Below are 26689 nucleotides of genomic sequence, written 5' to 3' on the forward strand. Positions count from 1 at the left end.
TTTAGAGCGGATAGATGATTATATAAGTAACAGGTTTAACAAAATAAAAATAGATAGTATGTTGTCAGATAAAGTTGAAAGTAGGTTGGGCGTGCCTCAAGGAAGTCTTTTGGGTCCTTTAATGATTATAGTTTATGTAAATGATATAAATATGAAATTACATAATAAAATGAATGATTACAAATGAGAATGTCATTTAGCTTAAAATATATCTGGTTTTGAAATTTAGTAGGAGCTTAAACGGCATTTTTAAGCGTGATATAACCGAGTTTGAAACTTTTTAAATATTGCATAGTACGCATAGTAGATAACTTTAATAGTATTAGCGCAAAAATGACAAAAAGTGGATTTATCCGCTTTTGCATCTAGAGGACTCATATTATACATATTATTGTTTCTACTGGGAACTTCCTAATAAAAAAATCTTTTTCTTCTATTTAGTTCAGGTTTTCATGGTTAAATTATAAGTCACAGTATTTGGTTTCTATTAGTATAGGTTTTATTACTGATTTAATTGGATTTGTAGGAATATAAATAAATATGTCGATACAGACACCTGAACTTAAGATATTTCTTTTTGTAGCAGAGGAACTCATAATTCCTCGGTCATAGCAACTTAACATAAAACGTCGATACTCGGATTGAGAACATTCGCAGTTTAGTCAAAAAAAAATTAATACTGGACTTTTTCGATATTTGTTTAAGGGACAAAAGTGGGTATTTGTAAATACTGATCTTAAATGTAAAATTCGTGCCGGTAAAAACAATCGATACTAGCCTTTAAGTCGTTTAAATATCGATACTGGACTTTTCAGACAAATCATACATTACACCCGGATTTATCGATACTCACAGGGCAAACTGTCGATACTGGCACAGTAAAAATGTCAGTTTAATTTATTTTTTCAATTATTGTCATTAAACGATACTCATTTTGGCAAAACCATTAATGCCACACGATGTGCCTAAAAGTGACAAACATACGTGACAAGTTAGTGAGTGCAACAGCGATAAACTTAAGACCAGATTAAACGCTTCTGTGAATAAAACTCTTACCCCAGCGGACCGGGCAACATTAACGCTCTGCAGCCACATTTCGCCCAACAAATTATCGAAATAGGGCAAAGCCTGCGGCGCTTTCTTCTCCGATATGTTCCTGGCCAAACTGAGGGCCACCCTCCGGATACAGAGCAACGGTTCCATTATCCTGACGCTCTCTTGCACCACTTTGATCCGCAATTGCCACTCTTTCGACAGATGCGTCATGATCGTCTCGGCATAGTTGGAATCGTTCGGTTTCAAGAAGAGATCGTTGAGGGTTTTCTCCAGTTGTTCGAGCTCGTTCAGGCAGTGGAGGCGGGTGATGTAGCCGTACCCGTGATGGTACGCCCCTTCCTCCAAACTGGTCGCTCCGAACGATTCCACTTGTTGTTTTTTCAGGGATTCGATTAGTTCTTTGAACTCGTCGCGTTGGTCTGAAATTTATGGTTTTGTTAAGGTTTATAGGACACTTTTTTGAGAATATTTTCACGATTTAAATATGATATTCTCCAAGAAAGAGCGTTCCTTACTCAATAATTTCATATAAAAACGATTCTTGAGCTCAAAAACTTTCTTAGTTAGACCCAGTTTTGTCAGTCAAGGTCCAAGAGGTGCCAAATTTGACATTTTTGGGCATATCTTTCAAGCCAATAAACATATTTTTACGATTTTTTTACACGAATATCAGGAAGTTCTTGAGGATGAAGTTGGGAGTAAAAACGTGATTCTGTGTTGAGAATTAAGGTAGTCAAAGCAGCTTTAGCTGAGGCATTTTTTGCAGTTTTTTTTTAAGAACTTTTTACTATCTTATGGATAATTTCATGAAATAATTGGAATATTCTTAAAAGGGTTTTAGGCCAAGAAAGGGCGTTTATTACCCAATAATTTCATATAAGAACGATTCTTGTAGCTCAAAAACTTTCTTAGTTAGACCCAGTTTTGTCAATCAATGTCCAAGAGGTCCAAATTTAACATTTTTAGGCATACCTTCCAAGGCATTAAACATATTTTCACGATTTCTTACACGAATATAAAAAAGTTCCTGAGGATGAATTTGGGAGTAAAAACGTGATTCTCTGTTGAGAATTAAGGTAGTCAAAGCAGTTTTAACTGGGCCATTTTTTTGCAGTTTTTTTTATGAACTCTTTACTATCTTGTGCATAATTTCATGAAATAATTGGAATATTCTTGAAAGGGTTTTAGGCCAAGAAAGAGCGTTTGTTACCCAATAATTTCATATGAAAACGATTCTTGTAGCTTAAAAACTTTGTTAGTTAGACCCAGTTTTGTTAATCCATGTCCAAGAGGTCCAAATTTAACATTTTTAGGCATACCTTCCAAGACATTAAACATATTTTCACGATTTTCTTAAACGAATATAAAAAAGTTCCTGAGGATGAATTTGAGGGTAAAAACGTGATTTTGCGTTGAGAATTAACGTAGTCAAAGCAATTTTAGCTGGGCTATTTTTTTGCAGTTTTTTTTAGGAACTCTTTATACTATCTTGTGAATAATTTCGTGAAATAATTGGAATATTCCTGAAAGGGTTTTAGGCCAAGAAAGGGCGTTTCTTACCCAATAATTTCATATAAGAGCGATTCTTGTAGTTCAAGAGCTTTCCTAGTTGGACGCAATTTTGTAAGTCAAGATCCAAGAGCAACCAAATTTAAAGATTTTTAAGGTAAAATGAAAGTCCTGCACTTATTTATTAAATATTCAGTTTTTTAAAATTTCCGACATGTGTCGGACACAGTAGTGTCCATCATCAAGGGATAAAAGGCTTAAAATTGGTATCAGATATACACCCCAGGGTTGGATTCCATGTCAAAAAAACCCTCTATTTATTATTATTTTTTTAACAAAAAAAAGGTGTAATAGTGTCTTATTAAAATTATATGATAACTAAATATTCTTTCTTCGATATTTCAGGCTACGAATAAGATATCGAGATACGGTTTTCACTGGCCTATTTAGCTATCATTTTACTATCTTTTTATGAAAAAAATCATATTATTGCATTTAATTTTTTAGAGAATTTTGCCATTTTCTGTTATTAGATCAAAAAACGGGCTCTAGCGGCATTACTAAGAATTAGACATATCACAGATAAGACCGATTTGATGAAGCAATAAATGTTTTTTTCAATGAGTCCAAGTTTGTTAATATCCGTTCAGTCGTTTAGGGAGTTACAGCTTTTTATTTAAAAAAAACATTGAATTCCCCTCTACCACTTTATTTGAATAGATACGTCACAAAGTGTTAAACAAAAATTACTCGAGTAAAGCTGAGCTTTAAAAAGCATATATTTTTTGGTAACATTTACTGGGTAGATTTCAGTGAAAAATTACTTAAAAAGTTTAAGATGGCGGTTACGTTCCCTGGCAACCATCTTGGAAATCTGAAAATATTTTCCACGGAATTTTTTTGGCCACTTTAGTAATAACATTTTTTACCGCAAGTCTCTACGACGAATAGTTTCCAAAATACAGCACTTTGCATTCTTATCTGGCCACCCTGTACAATAGTGCAATTACAGTAAAAAATTCCAAGTCTATACAAAAAATCTAGAATACATGTATACGCTTTTCTTAATCATATAACTCCATGCCTAAGTAAATTTTCAATTTTGTCAATGGCTAGCAGACGTCAATACCATACACTTTGCCTTATTCGCAGAATTATTAAAGCAGGTGAACCACTCTATTTAAAGCGACTTTTTAATACGCAGGAACACTCATTTAATTCTAGATTTCAAAATAATTACAAAATACCTCATCATAAAACGTGTAACTTTCAAAAATCTTTTAATTTTGCTGCAGTTCAGTTATGGAATAAGCTTTCAAATAGCGTAAAACATTTATCTATGTACAAATTTTAGATCTAGGTAGATAAAAAATCAATTGCTAGTTGACCAGATGAGCTGTTAATAAGTTGCTGATTACCTTTAAATTGTATTTTTTTTTAATTGACAATATCACTGCCCTATCGTCAAGCCTAATATCTTGCTCCTTGCCACCGTGGTGCCCTATCCCTTGGCGTGGATTTCTTAAAGCCCGGTCATGCTTCGTTTCATTCCCTGACTGTTACAGACTGGTCAATAATAATTATTGGTTATTAATTCAATGCCTTTGTATTCCGCCTTCAAACGACTTTGAATGAGTTGTTAATTTGTTTAAGTTTAGCTTTAAAAGTCTGCATCACACTTATACCTTTCAGGCAGTCAACTCATATTAAGTGAATTAACAATGGATTCAACTGCTTCGAAGAAATCTAACAAATATTCTGAGCCAGAAAGATTCTATGCTCAAAAATGTCGGATAATGTGTAAAAACTCTGGTGATGCAATATGAACTCCAAAATCCTCAAATCTGGTGGGCTTTGGACCTTGGTTGACAAAATTTTCATGTAACTCAGTTATACTTTTTTTTACAAGTACAGATAGGCTCTCCTACAGATAGACTAAGCAATCCAATAACAGGAAAGCACAAAATATGTTATGAATTTAAATACAAGTAAGCCCTTTGCCAAACATTACATTTTCACCAAACCTAACAAATATACCAAGTAATATAAACCTAACTAACCTATTTAATAGTATCTCTTACAAACAATAAAGAAGTATATATACATATGAATAATGACAATAAGAAAAATAGGACAATATTTATCGTTCTTTGCGAAATTAGGTAGAATTTCTTAAGTATGCATTACTTAAATGAAACCATACTGGAGAAAAATATATCATTATTCAAATTAGTTGAAAATTATTAAAACTACGGGCGCATCTGAACAATGGAGAGTTAGACAAATAGTTTGAAGAATATCTTGAGATGCTAAAGGCCGATCTATTACTTTATGATGCATATCTTGTGGATCGGTTTGAAAAATCGCGGTGTAAGTCCTTATTTGTTTATTTTACTAATGTTGTTTCTTAAATATTTAACAAACAAAAACATTTTGCTTTTGATTTGATATCTGGTTTCTGTGTACAGTATTTTTATTGATGCACATTTTTTTTCTAGAAAATTTGTAAATTATTCTCTTTAGTATCAAGCAGTCGACTTTTGGTATTAAGTTTTGAGCAGTTGATCTTTTCACCAATTTTACTCTCATTTTTAATGCAGTTGATTTAAACAATGTGGTTTTTACTTAATATTGATTGTCATGATTCCAGGCAGCTGAACCCTGACTTTTATTACTTTCGGCAGTAAACCCAAAATTGTATCTTTAACTTTAGACAGTTGAGTGGTTCTGTGCATCCAAGCGGTTGAAAATTTGCTCTATAAAATTTAACCGATACGCAGCAATATGTTGAAGTCAGGGGTGCAAAGTCTAATATTTATACTAGTACCTCTGGGGTTTCCCAAGGATCCAATTTGGGACTGCTATTATTTTTATTTGCAATAAATGCTATATTGTATGCTATAGTAGTTCAAGGGCCTTATGTTTTGCTAATGACTTTAAAATGTATATCTAAATTAGTACACTAGAGAATTGTGTGTTGAAGTGTTGTAGACTGGTGTAACTTAAATGATTTTAGTTTTAATGAAAAAAATGTTGTTCTATGGCTCTAACTCTCAATAAAAATGTGTTTAAATATTATGTATAGCATTAATGATACACCAGTACAAGACCGTAAGCATGAGAAAGGCTTGGGTATTATTGCGGACTGTAATTTGACTTTTACAGACAACATTGTTGAGTTTGTAAATAAAGCACATAGAACAATGGGATTTATCGTCAGGTCTACCAAGGGTTTTAGTGTTGTCTAAAATTGTTTGACAGTCTGGTGTTGCCAGTATTGGAGTATGGTAGCATTATATGGTCGCCACAATATGAGGTGTGGACTAAAACTATAGAACGTGTACAACGTAAATGTTTTTCAAAAAGTATGGATATTATCCAAGTCAGGGCTATAACCATTTATTGTTATTGCAGGAATTTAATAGGCTCTCCCTGGAGAATAGACACCAAAAAATCTGCCTTGTGTATATGTATAAAATCTTAATAAATAAAATTAACTCTCCAGAAATACTTTCAATGCTTCCATTATTTATCAATGTTGGGAACACTAGACAAAGAAAGACTTTCAATTTAGATTTTCCAAGGACAAATATTTTTAAAAGTTCACCAATATATAAAATGGGCAATTCTTTTAATATTCATAGTGACTTGGACATAGATTTGATAAACTTAGAAAGTTTTACTAGAATTATAAATGATAGGTTGTATGCTACTGAGATGCAGGATTTTGTATTGTTTACTTAGTGCTTCTGATTATTTTGAATTTATTAGTTATAGGTAATTTCGGTATCTGTAATTGGCTATTAGACTGTTGATGCTGTATTAATAAATAAATAAATAAATAATAAAATTAACTGATTAACCATTTTTGATGCATATTAAGCTCCTGCCGACCTGGACACCCCAACCTCTCGCATCTGCCACTCCCGGCTTGGACAGCAAATTATCCAGATCGTCATAAGAGCCGAGTCTCCATAACGCCTCCGCTTGCATTTCGAACAGCATATCGCTGAACTCGGGCTGCAGTTCCAGGGCTCCCTCGGCCGAATACAGGGCCGTATTCAACTTGTCCAGGTCCAAATAACATTGTAATAAACCCTAAGCGAATGCAATGTTATGTTTATGGGATAGGACAGTTTTTCAAGTTTTACTTGTATGTGTTGGAGTTTTAACGGTCTGGGCATCCTTTCGTAGATGGCCACCGCGTCGTTTAGTTTTCCGGAGACTTCTAGCGCGAGTAGTTTTTGCTCTAGGGAGGGTTCCTCTTGCTGTAAGGGTTCTACGCCCAGGACCCCATCAGGCTCGTCCAATTGGGCATAAATCTGAATAAAAATATCACTCTATGAAGCTTGATAATTAAAGAAATGCAAAAAGGGCGCGTTTTTTTTAGCTGCTATATATACTTATGGCTTGTGAACGGGAAATGTCCGTTCACAAGTACTTTCTATAAGCCACAACTGGAAATTATTGGAAAATGGAGTACCAAAGGGAATATGGAGATGGATAGAGAGACATGGATAGGTTGATATGTTCATCTGGATCTGAGGAAGAGTTTCTCGGGTTTCTACTTAGAGACCTTCTACTTAGAGAAGTATTTTAAAAGGGAAAGTGTCTCATCTGATAAATATACATGAATTACATCAATTTACAATTAGCATAATCCATACTATTGATACAGTAACATTATACAGGACTATCCGGCTATCCCATAATCAAATAACCTATATTTAAATAAATAAAATTTAAAAGGCTTTATTTGTCATGTTCTCTTGTTTTTCCCATTTCAAAAATAATTAATTGGCTTTAGATTTGTTCGATATTTGTTATAATTTAACTTACATTCCCGAAAAAGTAAAATATATAATGCGTGTTATTTTATCATTCAATGTTTCTGTTATTACTAGAAAATAAAGCAATAATTTACTTTTTCTCTATATTTTGTTACTGAAATAAGTTGTTTTCCTTGCAAAGGACTAGTAAAAACTATGCATTAGTAAAAGAAACTACTAAATTTAAAAAAACATAAAATGTGAAAAAAGCCATTTGACAAAAACAATGAAAATCAAAACAAAAAAAACGGATGTTTTTTTTTCACTTAACATCTCTAGATAGCAGAGAAAGTTGTAAATATTGTCTAAGGTTTAAAGTTGTTGTTGGGAATATTCTTATAAAATAAAATGCCTGATATTCGCAAGAATATTCTCTATAAATATTGGTTAAACCTTAAAGCAGTTTAATGAAGATTTACAGAGTTATTTGCCTTTTTCAGTAGTGGGGTCTAAAGTTCTGATCTGAAAGTAAACACTCATTCTAAAGCCGAAAATCTCGAAAGTTAATGGGAATATTTTCGTGAAATAAAAAGCACGATATCGACAAGAATATTCTCGATAAATGCGGCTGTTTAGAAGTCAAAGCAGTGCAATCAAGAGTTTTAGAATTATTTAACTTTTTAAGCAGGGGTATCTAAGGCCGTGTCTAAAAATATCCGCACATTTTACAGTCCAACATCTGGAAAACTAGTTGAAATATCCTAATAAAATAATAAGAATGATATTCATTGGAAGATTCACTATAAATTCCTGGGGCCAATTTTGTTTTGCATTTATACTTGTAACCTTACTAGTTGCCTAAAACATTGCAAAGCTCATTTGTATGCAGATGATACACAACTATATTTTTAATTTTTTCCTAAGCAAAAACAAAGTGCTACCAGCAAAATTAATAACGATCTGGAACGATTGATTAGTATTTCTATTAAACATAATTTAGTAATAAATGCATTAAAATCAAACTTTTTAATTTTTGGTAAGGATCGGAGAGCACTTAAAGAAGATCTAATTTTAATGGCTGTTGCGGAACAACTTCCGCATTCTGATTGTTCTCGTAATTTAGGGCTTTATATTGACACCAACCTTCAATACAAACAGCATGTAAGTAAATGTATTCAATTAGGCTATGTAAATTTAAAAAGGTTGTTTCCATCTAGGCATTTACTTTCAATATCACAAAAAATAAACTTATGTGATGCACTAGTGCTGAGTCATTTTAATTTTGCTGACGTAGTGTATGGGCCATGCTTGGATCAAACAACGGGTTCAAAAATCTTGTTTACGATTTATATACGGTATTCGTCGCCGCGAACCGGTAAGCTACAAACTGCGTGAAACCAAATGGCTCTCTATGGAATGTCGAAGGAAGTTACATGCTGCAAGTTTGTTTCATTCGGTAATTCATTCATTCAATTGTCCCTCGTATTTGACAAACAAAATTCGATTCCGAACGGATGTTCATTCCTTAAATTTAAGGCATAGAGGATTATATCTCTCCGCCGCTACACACAACGTCTTTTTACGAACGATCTTTTTCATTTAATATATAATATATAACCAAATTCCTGAAAGATTCAATAAATTATCATTAGGCGGATTTAAGTTTTTTTATAAGAAATTTTTACAAGAATAGAATGTTTCCCTGTTAAATTTTTATCGCATTTATTTGGCACTGAGCGTTATTGTATTGCTATAGTAGTTGTCATTACACTAGTAATGTCAATATACATATATGTATGTGTATGGCGTGTGTGTGGAGTAGTATAGGATTGTGTTATGAGTAATATAGATAATATGGTATTATTTTGTAAATATGTATATTTATAGATAATTTAGACTTATTATTTTGTTTTTTTTTCTTTTGAGTTTTGTAATTTACTTTACACATGGGGTTAAACCTGTATCTTTTTAACATTATTGTTTAACCTCCTTTTTGCCATTTTTGTAAATAGATATAGTTTAAGGCAGTCCAGTGAAGAATTTTTGAATTATTTCTATTTTTCAGTAGTGACGTCTTAGAAATTTTTACCTGGATAAAGATTTAAAAAAAAGTATGTATTTTAAAAATTCTAATTATTTATTGTATGCTAACGATTTAAAAGTTTATATGAATATCGGTAATCCTATTGATTGTCTTGATAATTTTCCTTGACGACTTTAGTCTTGACAAATGTTTTACATTATGTACTTACCTGAAACTGAATATTTCTTAAGCGAATTTAAAGATTTTCTATCTTGTGTGTTATTGCATGTACATCGCCCTATACGGGTAGTAATTATCGACAATTATATTCTAAACTTTTTTGTCTTAGAAATTATTCTTTAAATTGAAGAGTTTTCGTAAGAAATAGAATCCAAAAATGTTTTAAATAAGCCAAAAATCATCCAAGAAGGGAAGAACGACGATTTTTGGAAATAAATGCGCTGTATCTCGATAACGAGATATTAAAAAAAAATGCATGCATCATTTTTGTACGCTTTTTTGAGTTCTATAATTCAAAATTTGAAAAAGAGTTCTGAAGAGTTTGAAATTGAGTTCTATTTTAATTTTTCTTTAAATTGAAGAGTTTTCGTAAGAAATAGAATCCAAAAATGTTTTAAATAAGCCAAAAATCATCCAAAAAAGGAAGAATGACGATTTTTGGAAATAAATGCGCTGTATCTCGATCACGATATTAAAAAAAAATGCATGCATCATTTTTGTACGCTTTTTTGAGTTCTACATGTTGAAAATGTTTGAAAAAGAAAAAAAAATTTTTGTGAAATTTTGGAATTATCTAAGTCCAACAATTTTTCCAAAGTCCAACAAGAAAAGTAGTTGGAATATTCTTTTAAAATAAAAAGCATATTTACAAGAATATTCTCTATAAATAATGTTTAGACCTTAAAGCAGTTTAACGAAGATTTAGAGTTATTTTTTTTTTTCAATAGTGGTGTCTAAAGTTCTGACCTGAAGATAGCCATTCACTTTAAAACTCGAAATCCCGATAATTAGTGGGAATATTTTGATGAAATAAAAAGCACGATATTCAAAAGAATATTCTCTAGAAGTGATGTTTAGGGTTCAAAGTAGTGCAGTGAAAAATGTTCGAATTATTTAGCTTATTAAGCAGAGGCGTCTAAGGGCCTAGTCCAAAAATATACGCCTACTTTATAGTCCAACATCTCGAGAACTACTTAGAATATTCATATAAAATAAAAAGAATATTATTCATAAGAATATTCACTATAAATAATATTTGAGGTTCAAAGCAGTCCAGTGAAGAATTTTTGAATAATTTGCATTTTTTAGTAATGACATCTGAGGTCTGAACTGAAGGTAACTGCTCACTTTTAAGTCCAAAATCTCGGAAACTAATAGGGATATTTTCCTAAAATAAAAAGAAAGATATTCAGAAGAATATTTTCTGTAAGTGTCTTCAATCCTGTCCAATCAAGATTTCGGAATTTATTTTGTCCACTTAAGTTGGCATATCTATAATGTTTTTTTTTTTTTAAAAATGTGACATGAGAATATGTCCAAACCAAATTAAAGTAATCTTATAGCATATTTAATAAAAAAACCGAGTGGTCCACTTAATAAAATAGTTTTTGTACATAAAAGATGTATAATTAATTTTAAACGACCCTGCTATAATATAAAATAAATCTAATTAACATTTCCCAACCATTTAAAAAACTATATGGAAATTAATGATTTTTGACTCGATTGCACAGATTTTTTTTATGGTGTCAAAATCAACGATCCCGATACTTTTTGGTGTAAATATCCATATGATGGTACATTACTTACTTCGCCTAAAAATTGTAAATTTGCGGACATTTCGTTGGGATTCTCGGTGATATAGTCCTCGAGGTACATCAGCGCCCTCGGATATTCTCCGCATTTATAGTTGCACTTGGCCAGGTCCAGTTTGCAAAACTTCTTCATAAATCTTTAAAGAAAAACACAGTATAAAAGACAGTAAGTCCTTTAAGATTGAGGAATTACTACTTGCGAATCGTTTGATAATTCTTATCCAAACTGGCGTGGGGACCTTTTTGCCAGAGCCACTCTCGGAGCCATCGGTCCAGGAAGTCCAGCAGGATGAAAACCACTTTGGTGCACTTCGCTTGTTTCTCTTCCTCGACCACCACTTCTTTGGCGGTCGCTTTGATTACCGGAGAAGGAATTGGGCGGTTCTAGATGAAGAAATATCGTTACTGTTGTGGTCAAACTTTACTGGGAGATTTTAAGTTTAATTAAATATTGTTGTTACACGAGACATTTAAAAGAGATTACTACCATAGATTTCTTCAGGGTTGAAGTACCATTATGCAAAGCAAAATAATAGGCGAAGAGTCCTGTTTAGTTCGGAATCTTTATTTCAAAAATCCCGACGTGTTTCGGTTGTTAAACCATTGTCAAGGGAAAAGGTTACTACTTACATAGTAAAATATAAAAGGGTGTTATTGAACTAATAAATTCATTAAAAACATAGTAGTAAAACTTACATGATATTATCATAAAATGTCCATAAAAAGGTTAAAAACAACGGCGCACACATAACATTACAATACATTAATCTAAAAACATCTCATCACAATCACCGTCCGTATATTTAGAAACAATAACGGATTTTGGTTTTTGAAAATTCCATATGGACAAATAGAGACATCTAGGATTAAACGCGGCTAACTGAACATTTTAAAAAACAATAAATTCACAGGAATGTGGTAAACTATAGTCTGATAGGTTCGTTCAGACAATTAACTTGTGTATTTATTTCTAGTTTTGCTATTTCTAGATTTTTTAATATATTTAATTTTTTGCTTTTATTTAGGTTATGCAAAACTTTAAAATTGTCGTCTGTATTAAATTAATGACCAGTTTCCGGTTTTTTCGGTTATAAAAAGAGATAAAGAGATGCGGTTTTCGTGGTACCCTGCTACTTTTTAATGAAATTAAAGATGCACTAATCAAATTTGCCATAGCTATCTTAGTTTTTGTGCTACAGGGTGATTTTGAAAAAAAAATTAATTTTCAGTGATCTCCTGTAGCTCTGTTGTTGTCAGGCATTTAAAAAAAGTCAAAACTAATTTTATTGGACACGTATTTTACGATTTTTAAAAAAATCTATAGGGGCGTTGACAATTTTTTTTTTAATTTTAAATTTCGATTTTCAGAAGAATTTGTACTAATATTCCCTATAAAATCTGAAAAGACACCTATTCTACAGGGTTTTAAACAAATAGCTTCTTTATTTTTTTTTAAATTTTAAATTTCAAAAATTGTCCATAATTCAAAAGTCAGGCAAAATATATTTTTGAAGATTTTTACAAATATTCTTTATAAAATTTGACCTACATATTTCAGGATTTAAAAAAAAAATCTATACAGTATAATTCCTCTTAACCGGCTTCGCATTAACCGGTCGACGGATTAACCGGCCTGTTTACAACAGCCGAACGCAACGCAATATTTTCCAAGAAATTCACCGGCGAGGCGATTCGGCTGGGATTTCCCCGTTATTACGGCTCCGCTACCTATCTTCTAGCCACACAGCTGAGGGGCAGCGGTGAGAGACGCGGTAATAATATATGTCTATTTTAGAACAGTTGATAAAATTTCAGTCATCCTCTTACGCCGGGATCCGATGTAATTTCAGGGTTGGCCTTCATAAATTTGGTGCAGGTTATGCAAGTATAATTATATACCTGCATTACTACCTAATATTGCTATTATATATGCATTTTGGGTTTTTTTTTGTTTAGTGCGTGATAGTTCCGGGATGTAGCCGTGTGGTTTCGTTGCGATCATTTTTTGCATTTTACTTTGGTGGTTACATACTGAAAAACTGAAAAGTGTTCCTGTGTTTTCACTAGTATTTTTTTTTAAATACTTGTAAAATATGGATGCTAAAAGGAAAGGATTTTTAAGGCCGACTTAGGTTAAATGCAGTTAGAAAACGTCCAGGTCTGAAAAAAGGACAGATTGTAAGTATATATGTAATTACAATGTTTTTTGTTTGCATAATTATAATTTTTAATGTGCGTTTAAATTACCATTGCTCTTTGGTAAGAAATAAAAAAAAGTACGATCCGCACCAAAGCACTATGTTGGCAGAATCATGACGTGCGCATTGTTCATTTAGAGAAGAACCAATAAAAAAAGCAGGAAATATATTTCAGGAATTTTATTTAATTAAAATAGAGCGTGTGTTGTGTAATAGAGCTCTGGGTTCTTTTTAGAAGATTATGAGGGACAAACTACCTAGATAATTTCAAATGAGAGTTGGGTTGGGTCCTGGTTGGGTTTATCTGGTACTAATAAATAAAAAAAAACAAATTTATTTGATCAAATATTGTTTTGTTTATTTAGATCCACTCAACTAGGGAAAAATGTTTATACAGCTGTATTCCAAGCCAAAGAGAAGTCTGGACTTAATAGCAGTTACGGTGATCAATGTCAAAAGCCTGATCTAACACCTGAGGAGTTGCAAAAAGAAAAAGAAGATTTTCTAGCTAGTTTTAAAAAAATGCAGAAGAAATCAAATTTATTGAAAAGCTCACAAAGGAACAGAGCCAATCTGATTTGTGGCACTTAGAGCGAAGAAAGCGTCTTACGGCATCAAATTACTATGCAATTTGCTCTAAATTTAGTGCCAGAAGCAACGGCGATACAAAAAAGCTCGTGGAACAACTTCTGTACCCAAAAACAATTCATTCTGCTAGCATTGAGTGGGGCAAACAAAATGAAAAACGGGCAATCAATGTTTTAGAAACATTGATGAGAAGATATGTGGCTTGTTTGTAAGCGAAAATATTTCATTCTTGGCAGCGACTCCCGATGGCCTTATTGGGAAGAAGGGGATTGTTGAAATCAAATGCCCCTTTAGTGCTAAAAATCTCACCCCTGAAGATGCGATAATGCAAAGAAAAATATCATTTTGGAAGAAAAACGGAGAAACTAATAAAAACCACAAATGGTTTTACCAAATACAAGGCCAATTGTTGGTAACTGGGAGATCCTACTGCTGCTTTGCAGTTTGGACATCTTTGGGCATTAAAAAGGAAATTATTTTAAAAAACGATGTATTCTGCGAAAATATGAAAAAGAAATTGTTATATGTTATTTACCTGAGCTTGTAGATATTGGTCTTTATTTTCATTATCATCACATTTTACAATTATACCAAATCGAAAAAATTTACCATAAAAACTCTTATTCAAAGTATCTATTTGAATTGGATATTAAAATAAGAAGAAGGTATAACAATGGAGTCAAGCAAGTAGGTAGGTAGGTATGAAACAAAAATTGTGAACAGTCAAAGAGAACATTGTATGCCAGCTTATAGTTTTTATTTTTTTACCTAGATTAAAAGTCAAATATTTAAAAAAAGCATGATGTGGGTATTAATTTTGTAAGAATAAAGATATCAAAAACACGCAAGAATGTTGTTCTTCAAATGTTATTTTCTACCAAAATAAACAGAAAAGTATTGTTAGTGGTATCATTTAAAGCAATTTTCGAACCATTGTCACAAAAAAAGAAACAAAAAACTAAAAATTAAACAAGGGCGAACCACCTAATTGCGATACACAGTAGATCGACACAAACTATTAAATAGTGATTTTACCTAAAAAGCAAGTTCTCTTTCTCAATAAAATATAATAAAGTATCACATATTCAGGGTGACAATTTAAAAACTTAAAATGGCCATATATTAGGAACGAAAAACTGGAATAAAAAAACGCCCAAATGAGTTTCTATAAAACGAAAGAGGAACAAAACAAGCATATTATCCCACCCTTATCTGCAACCCCTTGGACAGGGTGACATACACCCCTAAAATCTAAAATAGAAAGGGGAGTCGAGTGACATCAATTTCCTGAAATGTGGCTTTCTATGGTATCATTGGAAAGCATTTTTCAAAAGCTTCAAGATGATCTATTATTCGACCCCCCTTTCTATTTAAGATTTCAGGGGTGTATCTCACCCTGTCCAAGGGGTGCAGATAAGGGTGGGATAATATGCTTCTTTTTGTTCCCCCTTCGTGTTATAGGAACCGTTTTGAGCGTTTTTTTATTCCAGTTTTTCGTTCCCAATATAAATGGTCATTTCAAGTTTTTAAATTGTCACCCCGTATATTATTCTATTCCTAAATATTCCTAATCACTACAATAAGTTCCTTTTTTTCAAATCACTTCCTTTTTAAGAATTGCCAAATAGAGAATAAAACCCTTAAATTCGTATAATTTTTACCATCCAAGAAATTTGGAATTTAAGAGAGATTGATAGAAAACTGGAATAATAACAATCCTGTTTTTTTTAGGCTATTTTAATAATAGTGTTGATTTAATTTAATAGGCTTTAGTAATCTGAATTTTTATTCTCAGCGTAATTAATTAATTTAATACATTTATTAAATTAATTTACTGCCATTTTCATAAAGTCATTATGATTAATCAAAACACGAGCACAACTTTTTCCTTAAAAAATAGTGGGTACCTAGTTGATTCAAATATGCCTTTACTAACATATAGATCTGATTCCAATATGACTCTTATATTTAAATTTAAATAAAATATTTAGAATACGAACCTGAAAACCACCCATCTCATCAAGTATCAAGTACTCACATAATCAGCAGAGGCCGCCACGTCGCTGCTAGTAAAAATGCACTTGTAAGGCTCTCGAAATCCGCGAATATTTCAGCAATGGTTTAACTTTTTTTTTTTTAAATTTGACTAGCCTTTAGACAAAGGTTTGGTCGATGTCTATAATTATGTTTAAACTTAATTTAAAATGTATAATTACTCTTAAATGGCGTTTGAAGATCAACAATGTTTGATTAACAAATTCATATATTTCTAGGCATATCCTCAGACTTTCATATAATTACAGACATGTGTTGATCCTTTATCCATAAAATAAAAAAAAAATTGAGTCAAAAAGTCTAACGGTTTTCAAATTATACCCGGATTTCTAAACCCTTAAAATGATATTTTCGCATGGCCGTGATGCGGAGCCTTACGGGGAGATCCCTGTGAACTGAACTATAAACGATGTTGGATAGGATTATTTCGTCGTTTTGATCAGTTTGGTTTGTTCTTGCTGTGGGTACGTATAAAACATAACTATTTCCTTAACAATGAGTGCAAAGCGCAAAAGTTAAAGCGGATTGATAATGGTGCGAATCTGTGGCGAAAATCTGTGCAGAATTTAATGTTGGAAAAAGCACTGTAAATGACTGGCGAAGAGATAAGCATTCGATTGAGGAGTTTTGTTCGAAAATGGAATCTGATAAAAATCTGGGCAGCCGTTGTACGAGAAAAAAACCGATTTGCGGGGTCGTCGATGAAGCTTTGTGGATCTGGTTTCTTCAGGAACGTCGAAGAGGTACACCGATTAGCGGCCCAATTTTGAAAGAAAAAGCTCTGGCTATCCACCAGAAGATTAATTATGGAGGCGAATTTGTGGCAAGTGATGGTTGGCTTAATCGATGGAAAAAAAGACACGGAATTCATTTCGCACGTGTAAGTGGAGAAAGACTGTCTAAAGCTGATACTACAGGTGCGACAGAATTCAAGACTAAGTTTGGTGAAATGGTTAAAACAGAGGAATTATCACCAGAACAAGTTTATAGTATGGACGAGACCGGGCTAAACATTAAAATGTTACCAGAAAAAACTTTTCTAGGCAGTCATGAATAGTCTGCCTCTGGCTTTAAAAAGAACAAAGAACGTATTACAGTGGCCGTTTGTTAAACCACGGGCATTCAAAAACTTGAATCTATCGTCCCTTCCGGTCTATAAGTCACAAAAATCAGCGTGGATGAATTCAGACTTGTTTAAAGAGTGGTTTAAGTTAGAATTTGTTCCAAGAGTTAAAAAACATTTAAAAAGTGTTAACTTGCCTATCAAAGTTTATTAAATCTTGGAGAAAACTTGGCCAGATGTTGAGAATCTAGTTGCGATCTCGAATATTGCAGGGACTGAAGAAGAAGAAAACAAATCCACTCTACAAGACCTTCAAAAGTTAACGGGTAACGAAGCATTGCAACCAGAAGATGTGGAAAATTGGATGATAAGTTGTGACGATCACCTTGAAAATGAATTTTTGAATGATGAAGAAATCATAGATTTAGCAACCAAAGAACCAGAGGAATATGATGAGAGTAGTGACATTGAAGAGGAAAAACCGATTTCTCATGAAGATGACAAAAATGTAATGGAACTTGCATTAAAATACAGCATTCGATGTTTTGGTGATTAGAAAATGGAGGGATATCGCATTCAGAAATTCACTGAAGGTTAAAAAATAGAAGAAAATCACAGACTTTTTCGAAAAATAATTACATATTAAAGTTACATACATATGTATATTTGCTGATGTAGCACCTTCATGTATTTAAATTTGAAATACATAACTATATAAAGAATATTTCTCCATTATTTTATATTTATTATGTTCATATATATGTGTAATACTCTCTTCAATACATATACATATGTACATAACATAGATAATGAACATAATATAATATGTATTATGTACACATATATAAGTATACTACGGATTAATCGGCCAGGTATGCAGTCCCGAGGTGACCGGTTAAGAGGAATTGTACTGTAAAATAGTTTTTTTTAAATTTCGGAAAATACCTATAACTCAACAACTAGGCAAAATATGATTTTGAAAATGTGTACAAGGATTCCTTATAGAATTTGACTAGACACCTATTTAAGACTTTTTCAAAATATCTATAGGGTGTTTGAAAAAAAAAATATTTTATGAAAAAATGTATTTTTTTTTTAAATTTCGACAGTTACCCACAATTCAAAAACCAGGCCAAATACAATTATAAAAATTTGTACGCATATTTCACTGGACACCTATTTCGGGATTTTTCATAAAACCAATAGGGTGTTAAAAAAAATGTAATTTGTTTTTTAATTTCAGAAGTTGCCCATAAATACAATTTAAAGAGTCCCCTAGAGAGTGTAAAGAAAATAATTGTTTTCGGAGAATTTTCACCTTTTTCCTAACAATGGCTCATAACTCGAAAACCAGTATAAGTATAATTTAGAAAAAACAATAAAAAGGGGAAATTTTGAATTCTTTATATATTTAATTTATATAATTCTATATTTTTATTTATATAATTCTTTCATTTATATATCCTCATCTCAGTTTAGGAAAAAGAAGAGGATAGAAGTAAAGTGATATTTTTCTGGTGCAATTTGACAGACCACGCCAGAAAAACACAATTTTTAATGACCCAAACACTATTCAAAAAGTAACAATCAAAGTAAAATAAACGTTAAATTAAAATAAAAGAAAAAGTAATTTATAAACTGTGATAAAAGACAGAAAAGAACAAAAAAGACAAGTAGTTTTATATATTTAATTTTATTTATTTTATTTATCTTGATAATAGTAGTAGATTTAAATACCGAAACGTTGTTTACAATTTGGTCTTTTTATGTAATAAATTCTAATTTTAAATAAAAAAAAGTTAGGGTAAAAAAAGACAGGTTCAGAAGCCGACAGATAAAACTTTAGCACCTGGTCATGTGAACAAATCTAATATACCTCAAGTAAATTATTGTAATTAACAGTTATTGGACTTATTTGGTCCATATTTCTTCTAAATACGCAAAAAAGCCTATTTTATTCTTCTTTTCAATAACTTAGCGTATGAGATAGTAATTCTTAAAGTGATTTTTACTAAAATAGTGACGTAGTACCCAGTAAAATAAGTAAATAATTATAAATTCGCCACAACAATATAGATTTTATTTTTTCAAAAAAAATTAGATAAACCATCACTTATTTTAAAAAAATCTAATAAAAATAAGAAAGTAAAGGCAAGTGGAAGAATGGTACTAAACACCCCACTTTTCTTATTAGCTTCATATAAAAACTAACTCTAGGGTATCAGTGTGTTAATGAAAAACAAGGTCTCCAAAGAATATACTAATTAAGTAATTATATTTTTTTGAAAACTCACATTTAAAATGGCCTCGTTTATGGTACGCCTCGAATTAAAACTCTCCAAAATCGTGTTGAACTCGATAAAACACCTTTCCTCGTTTATATTAAACTCCTCCAGCAAAGAGTGCAGCAAGATGTAGGGCAGGAAGTGCATCAACACCCGTTTGTCCAATTTCATGCTGGGCAGACAGCTTTGGAGCAACGATTTCTCTTCTGGGGCAAGAATGTTGATCAAACTCGAGGTCCAACTGGAATTATTATTATTATTACCGTTAAAATGTTGATGAAAAATTATTACGTTAATTTACTTGTAAATCCATGACTGGAACGTGGATCCGTCACTGGTACCGTATAAAGGGCAGGGGTAACACGTGAACTTTTCGACGCAGATGTATTTGGACGATAACAGGGGCGTCATCACGTCCCTTTGGGCTTCAGAGAATTTGTTCCACATGAAATGGCGGGTTTTCGACTCGTCCGGCGATATTTGGTACGTGTTGAGGATTTCCTGGATTGCTAAGGCCACTCGGTCGGTGTTCTACGATTTATTAAGTTGTTTAGTTGATAAATAATAGGGTTCTGGAGAGCAGTTTTGTTTACATAGAGTTTTTTTTTAATAATTTCACAAAATGTCCCTAACTGAATTAGGTAATTGAGAAAATTGTATATAGATTCTTCAGGTGATTTTAGAGGATGCGTATTTCGGCGTTTTCCTAAAATTGTACACAGGCTTGGAAAAAAAAATTTGAATTTTCTAAATATTTTTTTTATTCAAAAAAATGCACATAACTCAAACACCACCGCAATATACATATTCTTCAGGTAATTTTATTAGACCTCTATTTTAGGGTTTTCCCAAAATTTCATAGTTTGTTGAAAAAAATCAATTTTTAAAAATAACAATTTATTTTCTAAACAATTAACGAAATGCCTGTAACTTAACTCTTTCAGGGGCAACAAATTTAAAATTTTTATTCTTTTTTTGGGCACAGATTTTTTTTTTCTTATTATGTTTATTTTTCTGTAAACTATAACTTAAGAACATAAATAATACTAGTAACTTTGTTTATTTTTTATTTTTACTTATTATTTTGTACATAAATGTGAAAAAACAACTGGTGCTATATATGTACCACTGCCCCGTTCTTATTTATTTCTATGAAAGTCTTGAAAACATGTTTTATTTTTAGTTAAGCAGAGAGGCACGTTGCAAACGCTGCAAACCCATTCCGTTCTGACTTGGTTCTTTTTGGTGCTACAGTTAGCACATCGACGTCGAGTACCACGTTCAGGTTGATGTGTCGGTTTATTTTTCTTTATAGCAATAGTTTCAAAACTTGAAGCAGATCTTTTTCTAGCCACCAGAGCTTCTGCTACAAGTCCTTCTATTATACTTCGTCGGAAATCTTTCATAGAAAGAGGTGGAAGCTGCAGTCCCTTATATAATACAAAAGCATTAACAACTGCAGCGTCCAGAAAAAAAAAGAAAATTCGATGCCACCATTTATGACTTTTTCGATCTATTTTGTAGTAAGACAAATTTTGGTCGAACTTGTCAACAAAATTCATATTTGCATTGTAGTCAGCAAGTGCCTTTGGACAGGGTACTTTGGTAATTGATCCATCCTTTTCTTTCCGGTTCACTTCAAGCATATCACGTGGATCGTGGAAGTTGGACAAAAGAAAAACGGAACGCTTATCCTTCCATTTAATGACCGATAAATCACTATTGCTCGTAAACCACTCCATTTCACCTCTTTTCATGTTCTTATCAGCTTTAAAATTCGGTATATGTCGCCTAGAAGAATTAACAGTGCCGCAGGCATGTATATTCATATTCTTTAGATCTTCCATAAGTTCTACCCCGTTAAAAAAATTGTCAAAGTAGACAAGGTGGTTTTTATTTTCTAGCCCTTCACATAGCTGTTTGACAACTCTTGACCCTAAGTTCTTCTCGGCATTACCACTTGGCTTTCCTGTATAAATATCAAATTTTAGACAATATCCGTTTTTATCTGCCAGTACCCACACTTTATACCCTCTTTTAGTGGGCTTCTTTGGCATATATTGTTTGAGGGAGCTTCTCCCTTTAAATTTTATCATAGATTCATCTATGGCAACTTCACGACTTGGCAGCATGCATTTGCCAAAAGCCTCTGCCATAGAAATCAACAATGGCCTTACTTTATATAGTTTGTCGTAATTTGCTTCCCCTTTTTTTGCCATCAGTGAATTGTCGTTCAAGTGAAAGTTACCAAGCAGCCAACTAAAACGCTTCACTGACATTAGATTACTTACATAAGAGTCATGAAGATCTGGCGCACTGGACCAATGGTCCCTATAACTCGGAAGGCGCTTTATGCCCATAAGTAAATTCAACCCCAAAAATGTTTTTATTTCGCGAACATCGGTTGGTTTATGCTTGCTAAACTTTTGTTGAGCATACAAATTTGTTTCAAAAACCATATCTTTTATGAAATTCTCAGAAAAAAACAGCTGAAACAGTTTGCACGGAGTTGGATCTATCATATTCGTCACGCAATCAGCTAAACCAGACTGAGCAGCAAAATCTGGAGGTGAAGCAGGAGTTTCCACATTAGACCAAATTGGAGATTTTCTGCCAGCAGGTGTGGCAAATGCAGATGTTTGAATTTTTCTAGCAATTGTTATCAAAGGCAAATCATCTTCAGAGTCACTACTTGAATATATTAGCACATTATTTCCGATGGTTGCTTCCGTGTCGCTTTCTTCTTCGCCCTTGTTACTGGCTAATGATTCGCTATCAGAAGGAATTTCTTCAGCGACTGCATGATTTTGTTCTATTTCTAAATAAATATTCTCTATTTCAGCGAATAGATCATCTTGCGTCATGTTAACCAACTTAAATGGCAAGTCGGACATGTTGGAACCTGAAAATAAAAAAAAGCTGTCGCAAAAAATAAAAAACCTAATGTGTGCGGTGGTACGCATAGAGTACCAGACAGATATCAAATATTACAGGATTTTTTCAAATAAATATTCAGTCTCCATCATAAGAAAATAGCTTTATAATATAATTACAACGCAAATATACAAATATACTTACTTTTTTAGTCTTCCTCTCACTCACAGTTAGTTTACACTCTTGACAACTTAATTATAACCTTAATTTATTTTTCAGGCAGTGGCTCTATGTCCGGCGCCGTTACCGCAAGGCGCACTTCTTTATAAGGACGTAAACAACTTATTTCTAATGGTGGTTCATAAACTAAACCACTGCTCCATTCGTAAATAAATTTTGTGGTTATTCAGTGGTGCTAAATATGTACCACCGCCTAACTAGAGCATGCATTAAGGTGGTACATTTTGTACACCAGGGCCCTTGAAAGAGTTAAAAACCACTGCAAATAAAAATTTGAAAATTCATATAGATAATCTTCAGATGTAGTTGGATTAGACATCTATTTCAGCGTTTTCCCAAAAACATAATAATATAAACTTAAAAACGACTACAAATAAGAAATTATTTATATAGAGACTGCCTAAAGTTCCCCATAAGTTCGATAAAAATTAGAGACATGATTTTTTGAGAAAACGCTCGGACCCGTCGATTTTTATTTTAAGTTGCGCATTATTTCACATACATTTTTGTATACAGGGCGGAACAAAAAAAAGATATGACGTCATGGGTTATTTTTTTATATTTATTTAGTTTTAGGCGGTCACTGTATATATTAATCAGATAATTTGACTATATAATAATTTGACTATTAAAGCATTTGACTTTTAAGGGCGGTTTTCGCGTAATACGCCCAGCGCAACACGTTTCGACTGCTTAGTAGGAATACGGTGTTACGCCGGACGTGATAAGACCGACCAGTTTCAGAGGAGTCAATTAAACGTCGTTCGCGGCGTGCCAGTGTTTAATCTTCCGTAGAAGTATTAATATTATACCTATTATAATTATGTTACCAAAGAAAAAAAACACCGTTTTCTGCTGAAGAAGACGAAATGTTAATTAAGCATGTCAGTTTCTTTGAATATATATGGAATATGAAACATGCTGACTACAAAAGCGGCTACAAAAAAGACAAGGTTTGGCAAGATATAGTAGACAAATTAGGAAGAAAAAGTAAGTATGCCTTCAACTATTAATAATATAAAAAATAAAAATGTTATTAACTTATTTATTCATTCCTTCAAACATTTTCATTTTTCGCTCTTTTGTATTTCGACCTTTTCTTTTTCGATCTTTTTTCCGTGACTCACATAATATTATTAAGGCATATTATTATTAATATATTAAGTTAAGGGGGGTGGTAAAATATAGTGAATTAACCTGTGAACCTTTGTGACCTTTGAAATATTTGAAACAACGATTTTTTAGTCGACAATACGCATCCCGTAAGACGCCGTACAGTGCGCACGCAACAAGCGATAGCTGCTGTGCTGCATAGTGTTGATAATGATCCAAATGTGTCAATTCGTCGTCGTTCTTAACAAGTGAACTTATGTCCACTTTATGGAAAATTTTGCGCAAAGATCTCGGATTGCGAGCATATAAAATTCAACTTGTCCAGGAGTTGAAACCCCAGGATCATCTTTTGCGCCGTACATTAGCTGAATGGGCGGAAGGAAAGATTGCTGTTGATCCACGATTTCAAATGAAAATTACGCGCCAGCCGTGGAGTCACATGCCCGAAATCATTTTTAAATATTAATGCCAAAAAAAAATTCTTTAATATAAAAGCAAATTCGTTCATATCAATAAAATATTTTGTGCTTAATTTCAATTTAAAGTTCTCCGCCTCTAAAAAAAACATCCTTTACAACCAGATGACATTCTGGCACAGTTTCTCTTGTTTCACATTCAAACCAAAAAGAGACAACACATGATCCAGCTTCGTCAAAAACAGCTAATAATTCAAAAATGTGACGTGAAAACAAAAACTCGCCCAACCGCCTATATCCTTTCCACTCAATTTCATATATGCCCTAATAATAATAGTAAATGTGTTTTTATTACCCTGGCATTTTTATCAGTTTGAAAAGCCTTTATCAGCTCATTTAACGACCTTTCAATGAAAGCATCCTCGGTAATAAAGAAAACAAAGGTATTGTCCCCGCGAGTGTACCTAAAAAACAACGAAAAAATCCTTAAAAATTTCGAAAAAAATTAACTTTTCTAGTACCTCCTGGGTAAGTTACTCGGCTCGATCGCTCCTAACTCCCCGAAAAGTTCCCCGCAGGCCAATTTCAGCCCCAAATCCTTCTCCCTGCAACCCAACGTGAGGTAATCGATTAATTCCACAATGGCACCGTCGATCCCGTTATATCCCAGGATCATTTCGTCTAATTCCTCCCGGTTTTCTTCGAAACATCTCTTCAGTTGTTTTAGGCTGTGCATTCGCACTTCTAGGGCGTCGTGTTGTAAGTTCCTGAAAAATTGATGATACCTCCTTTAGAAACTGAACATTAATTCAGAAACGTACGGTCAGAGGGCGTTCAATTATTAAACGTCAATGTTGGAATCATGGTTTGGCAACGCGGCGCATTAAAATGTCAATCGAAATAACTTGCGCCAAAGAGACTTCAAAGAGTCTGCCAAAGAGCAGTCGTTCAACTGTCATCTGTTACTTTGGACGAATGTCAAAGAATGATGTCACATTTTTATTATTAGTTAAAAATTGCCTAGTATGCTCAACAAGATGGCGGATTAATTTGACATGTCAAGCGACGCTGTCATATTTTTGTTTTTTTTTTCTTATTCAAGTTTATTATGACAAATATTATGAAATAACTGAAAAAATTAAATAGTGCCCTCTTTGTCTTACACAGTGTCATTTCCATATTTCCGTCTTTCTCTAATGTGTTAATTTGTGTAAAAGGCACTCAATTAAATGACATTTATCACAAGTTTTAAGAATCCTTTTTTTATTTAAATAAAAATATATTTTAAAATTATTGGAGGCTTACATGCATAAATATTCTATTGATATATAGTTCTTTGTCTAACAGATTAATGCTGACAACTCTGTCTTTTATTATGAAAAATATTATGAAATAATTGACAAAATTGAATAGTTCTCTCTTTGTCTTACACAGTGTCATTTCCATATTTTTGTCTTTCTCTAACGCGTTCATTTGTGTAAAAAGCACTCAATAAAATGGCGTTTTGATATTTATTACAAGTTTTAAAAATCGTTTTTGTTTTCCCGCGCTTTTTTGAATAAAAATATATTTTAAAACAATTGAAACTTATAGGCTTAAACATTCTTTGGATATACCTTTCTTTGTTTTACACATTCATGTTGACGTAAGACTGTCTTTCGTTTGCACGTTACATTATGTAAAATAAAATATAAACATATTTTGGATAAACCTTTGCTCATCCTATTTATGTTGATATAAGTCTCCCCTTCTCTAACACTTTCTCTTATAGAAAAAATTTAAATTTAATTTTTATTTTTATTGTTAAATAAAAATAAAATGTTCAACTTCAACTTTAATTTAAAATTTTAAAAACCGTTTTTTCCCGCCCTTATTTAAATAAAAATATATTTTAAATTGATTCGACACTTATAGGAATGAACAATCCTTGGATATACCTTTCTTTGTCTCACAGATTCATGAATCATGTTGACATAGGTCTGTTTTTCTCTCTAACGCATTATCTTGTGCAAAAAAATTAAATTTAAATTTAAGTCCAATTCCAATTTCAATTCTAAATTTTTAAATATTTTTTCCCGTGCTTATTTAAATAAAGATATATTTAAAAGGCTAGTATTTAATCGAACATCAGTTTTTATACTTTTTAGCACGTTTAAAAACTGGGTGGAGCAGCAAAAATACTTATTGAGCATCTAATAAAGTTAATATTGTCAACAAAAAATGCCATTTTTAAAACAGTATTTGAACCACAAAACAAAAAAGAGTGAACATTAAATAACAAGACTTCAATAAATTAACAACATCACTGAATTACCAAAGCAGGTTTGGATTTTGACGGACGTCCACGCTTTCTTTTTTGTCCAATATGGATATTTTTTACCTCTACAGGCGGAACTGTATATTTTAAACTAATTGCTAGGCCCAGAAGATGTTTGCACATTATACATATTAAAAAACTGTGGACAATTGCAGCTACCGTTCATCCAATCATCTTTTTCTTTGGGAATTGTTACTCTCCAAGTGAAAAAAAAAATTCTTTGAATTCATCAAAAGTTTCCCAAGGTTTTTCAGCCTGAACATCCAATACTTGACCTCCTGGTACTATATAGACATTCTTCTTCGTGTCAGCATCTAACACCTTTATTTTTTTGTCTAATTTTGCCCA

The 26689-nt window shown here is 32.5% G+C and overlaps 1 protein-coding gene across 1 annotated transcript in view; it reads right to left on the reverse strand.

Annotated features, from left to right (window-relative positions):
• LOC126734830 (serine/threonine-protein kinase ATR) overlaps positions 1–26689 on the reverse strand; it is a 76157-nt gene that overhangs the window by 24887 nt on the left and 24581 nt on the right. The window contains exons 6-14 of the mRNA XM_050438590.1: positions 24546–24791; positions 24380–24488; positions 19683–19912; positions 19391–19622; positions 11389–11576; positions 11188–11329; positions 6717–6887; positions 6429–6663; positions 1057–1475 (exon numbers count right to left, since the gene is read on the reverse strand). Of these exons, the coding sequence (XP_050294547.1) occupies positions 1057–1475; positions 6429–6663; positions 6717–6887; positions 11188–11329; positions 11389–11576; positions 19391–19622; positions 19683–19912; positions 24380–24488; positions 24546–24791 (1972 nt within the window). The remainder of the gene's footprint in view (positions 1–1056; positions 1476–6428; positions 6664–6716; positions 6888–11187; positions 11330–11388; positions 11577–19390; positions 19623–19682; positions 19913–24379; positions 24489–24545; positions 24792–26689) is intronic.

This window comes from Anthonomus grandis, chromosome 4, assembly GCF_022605725.1.
Source record: "Anthonomus grandis grandis chromosome 4, icAntGran1.3, whole genome shotgun sequence".
Classification (NCBI taxonomy): domain Eukaryota; kingdom Metazoa; phylum Arthropoda; class Insecta; order Coleoptera; family Curculionidae; genus Anthonomus; species Anthonomus grandis.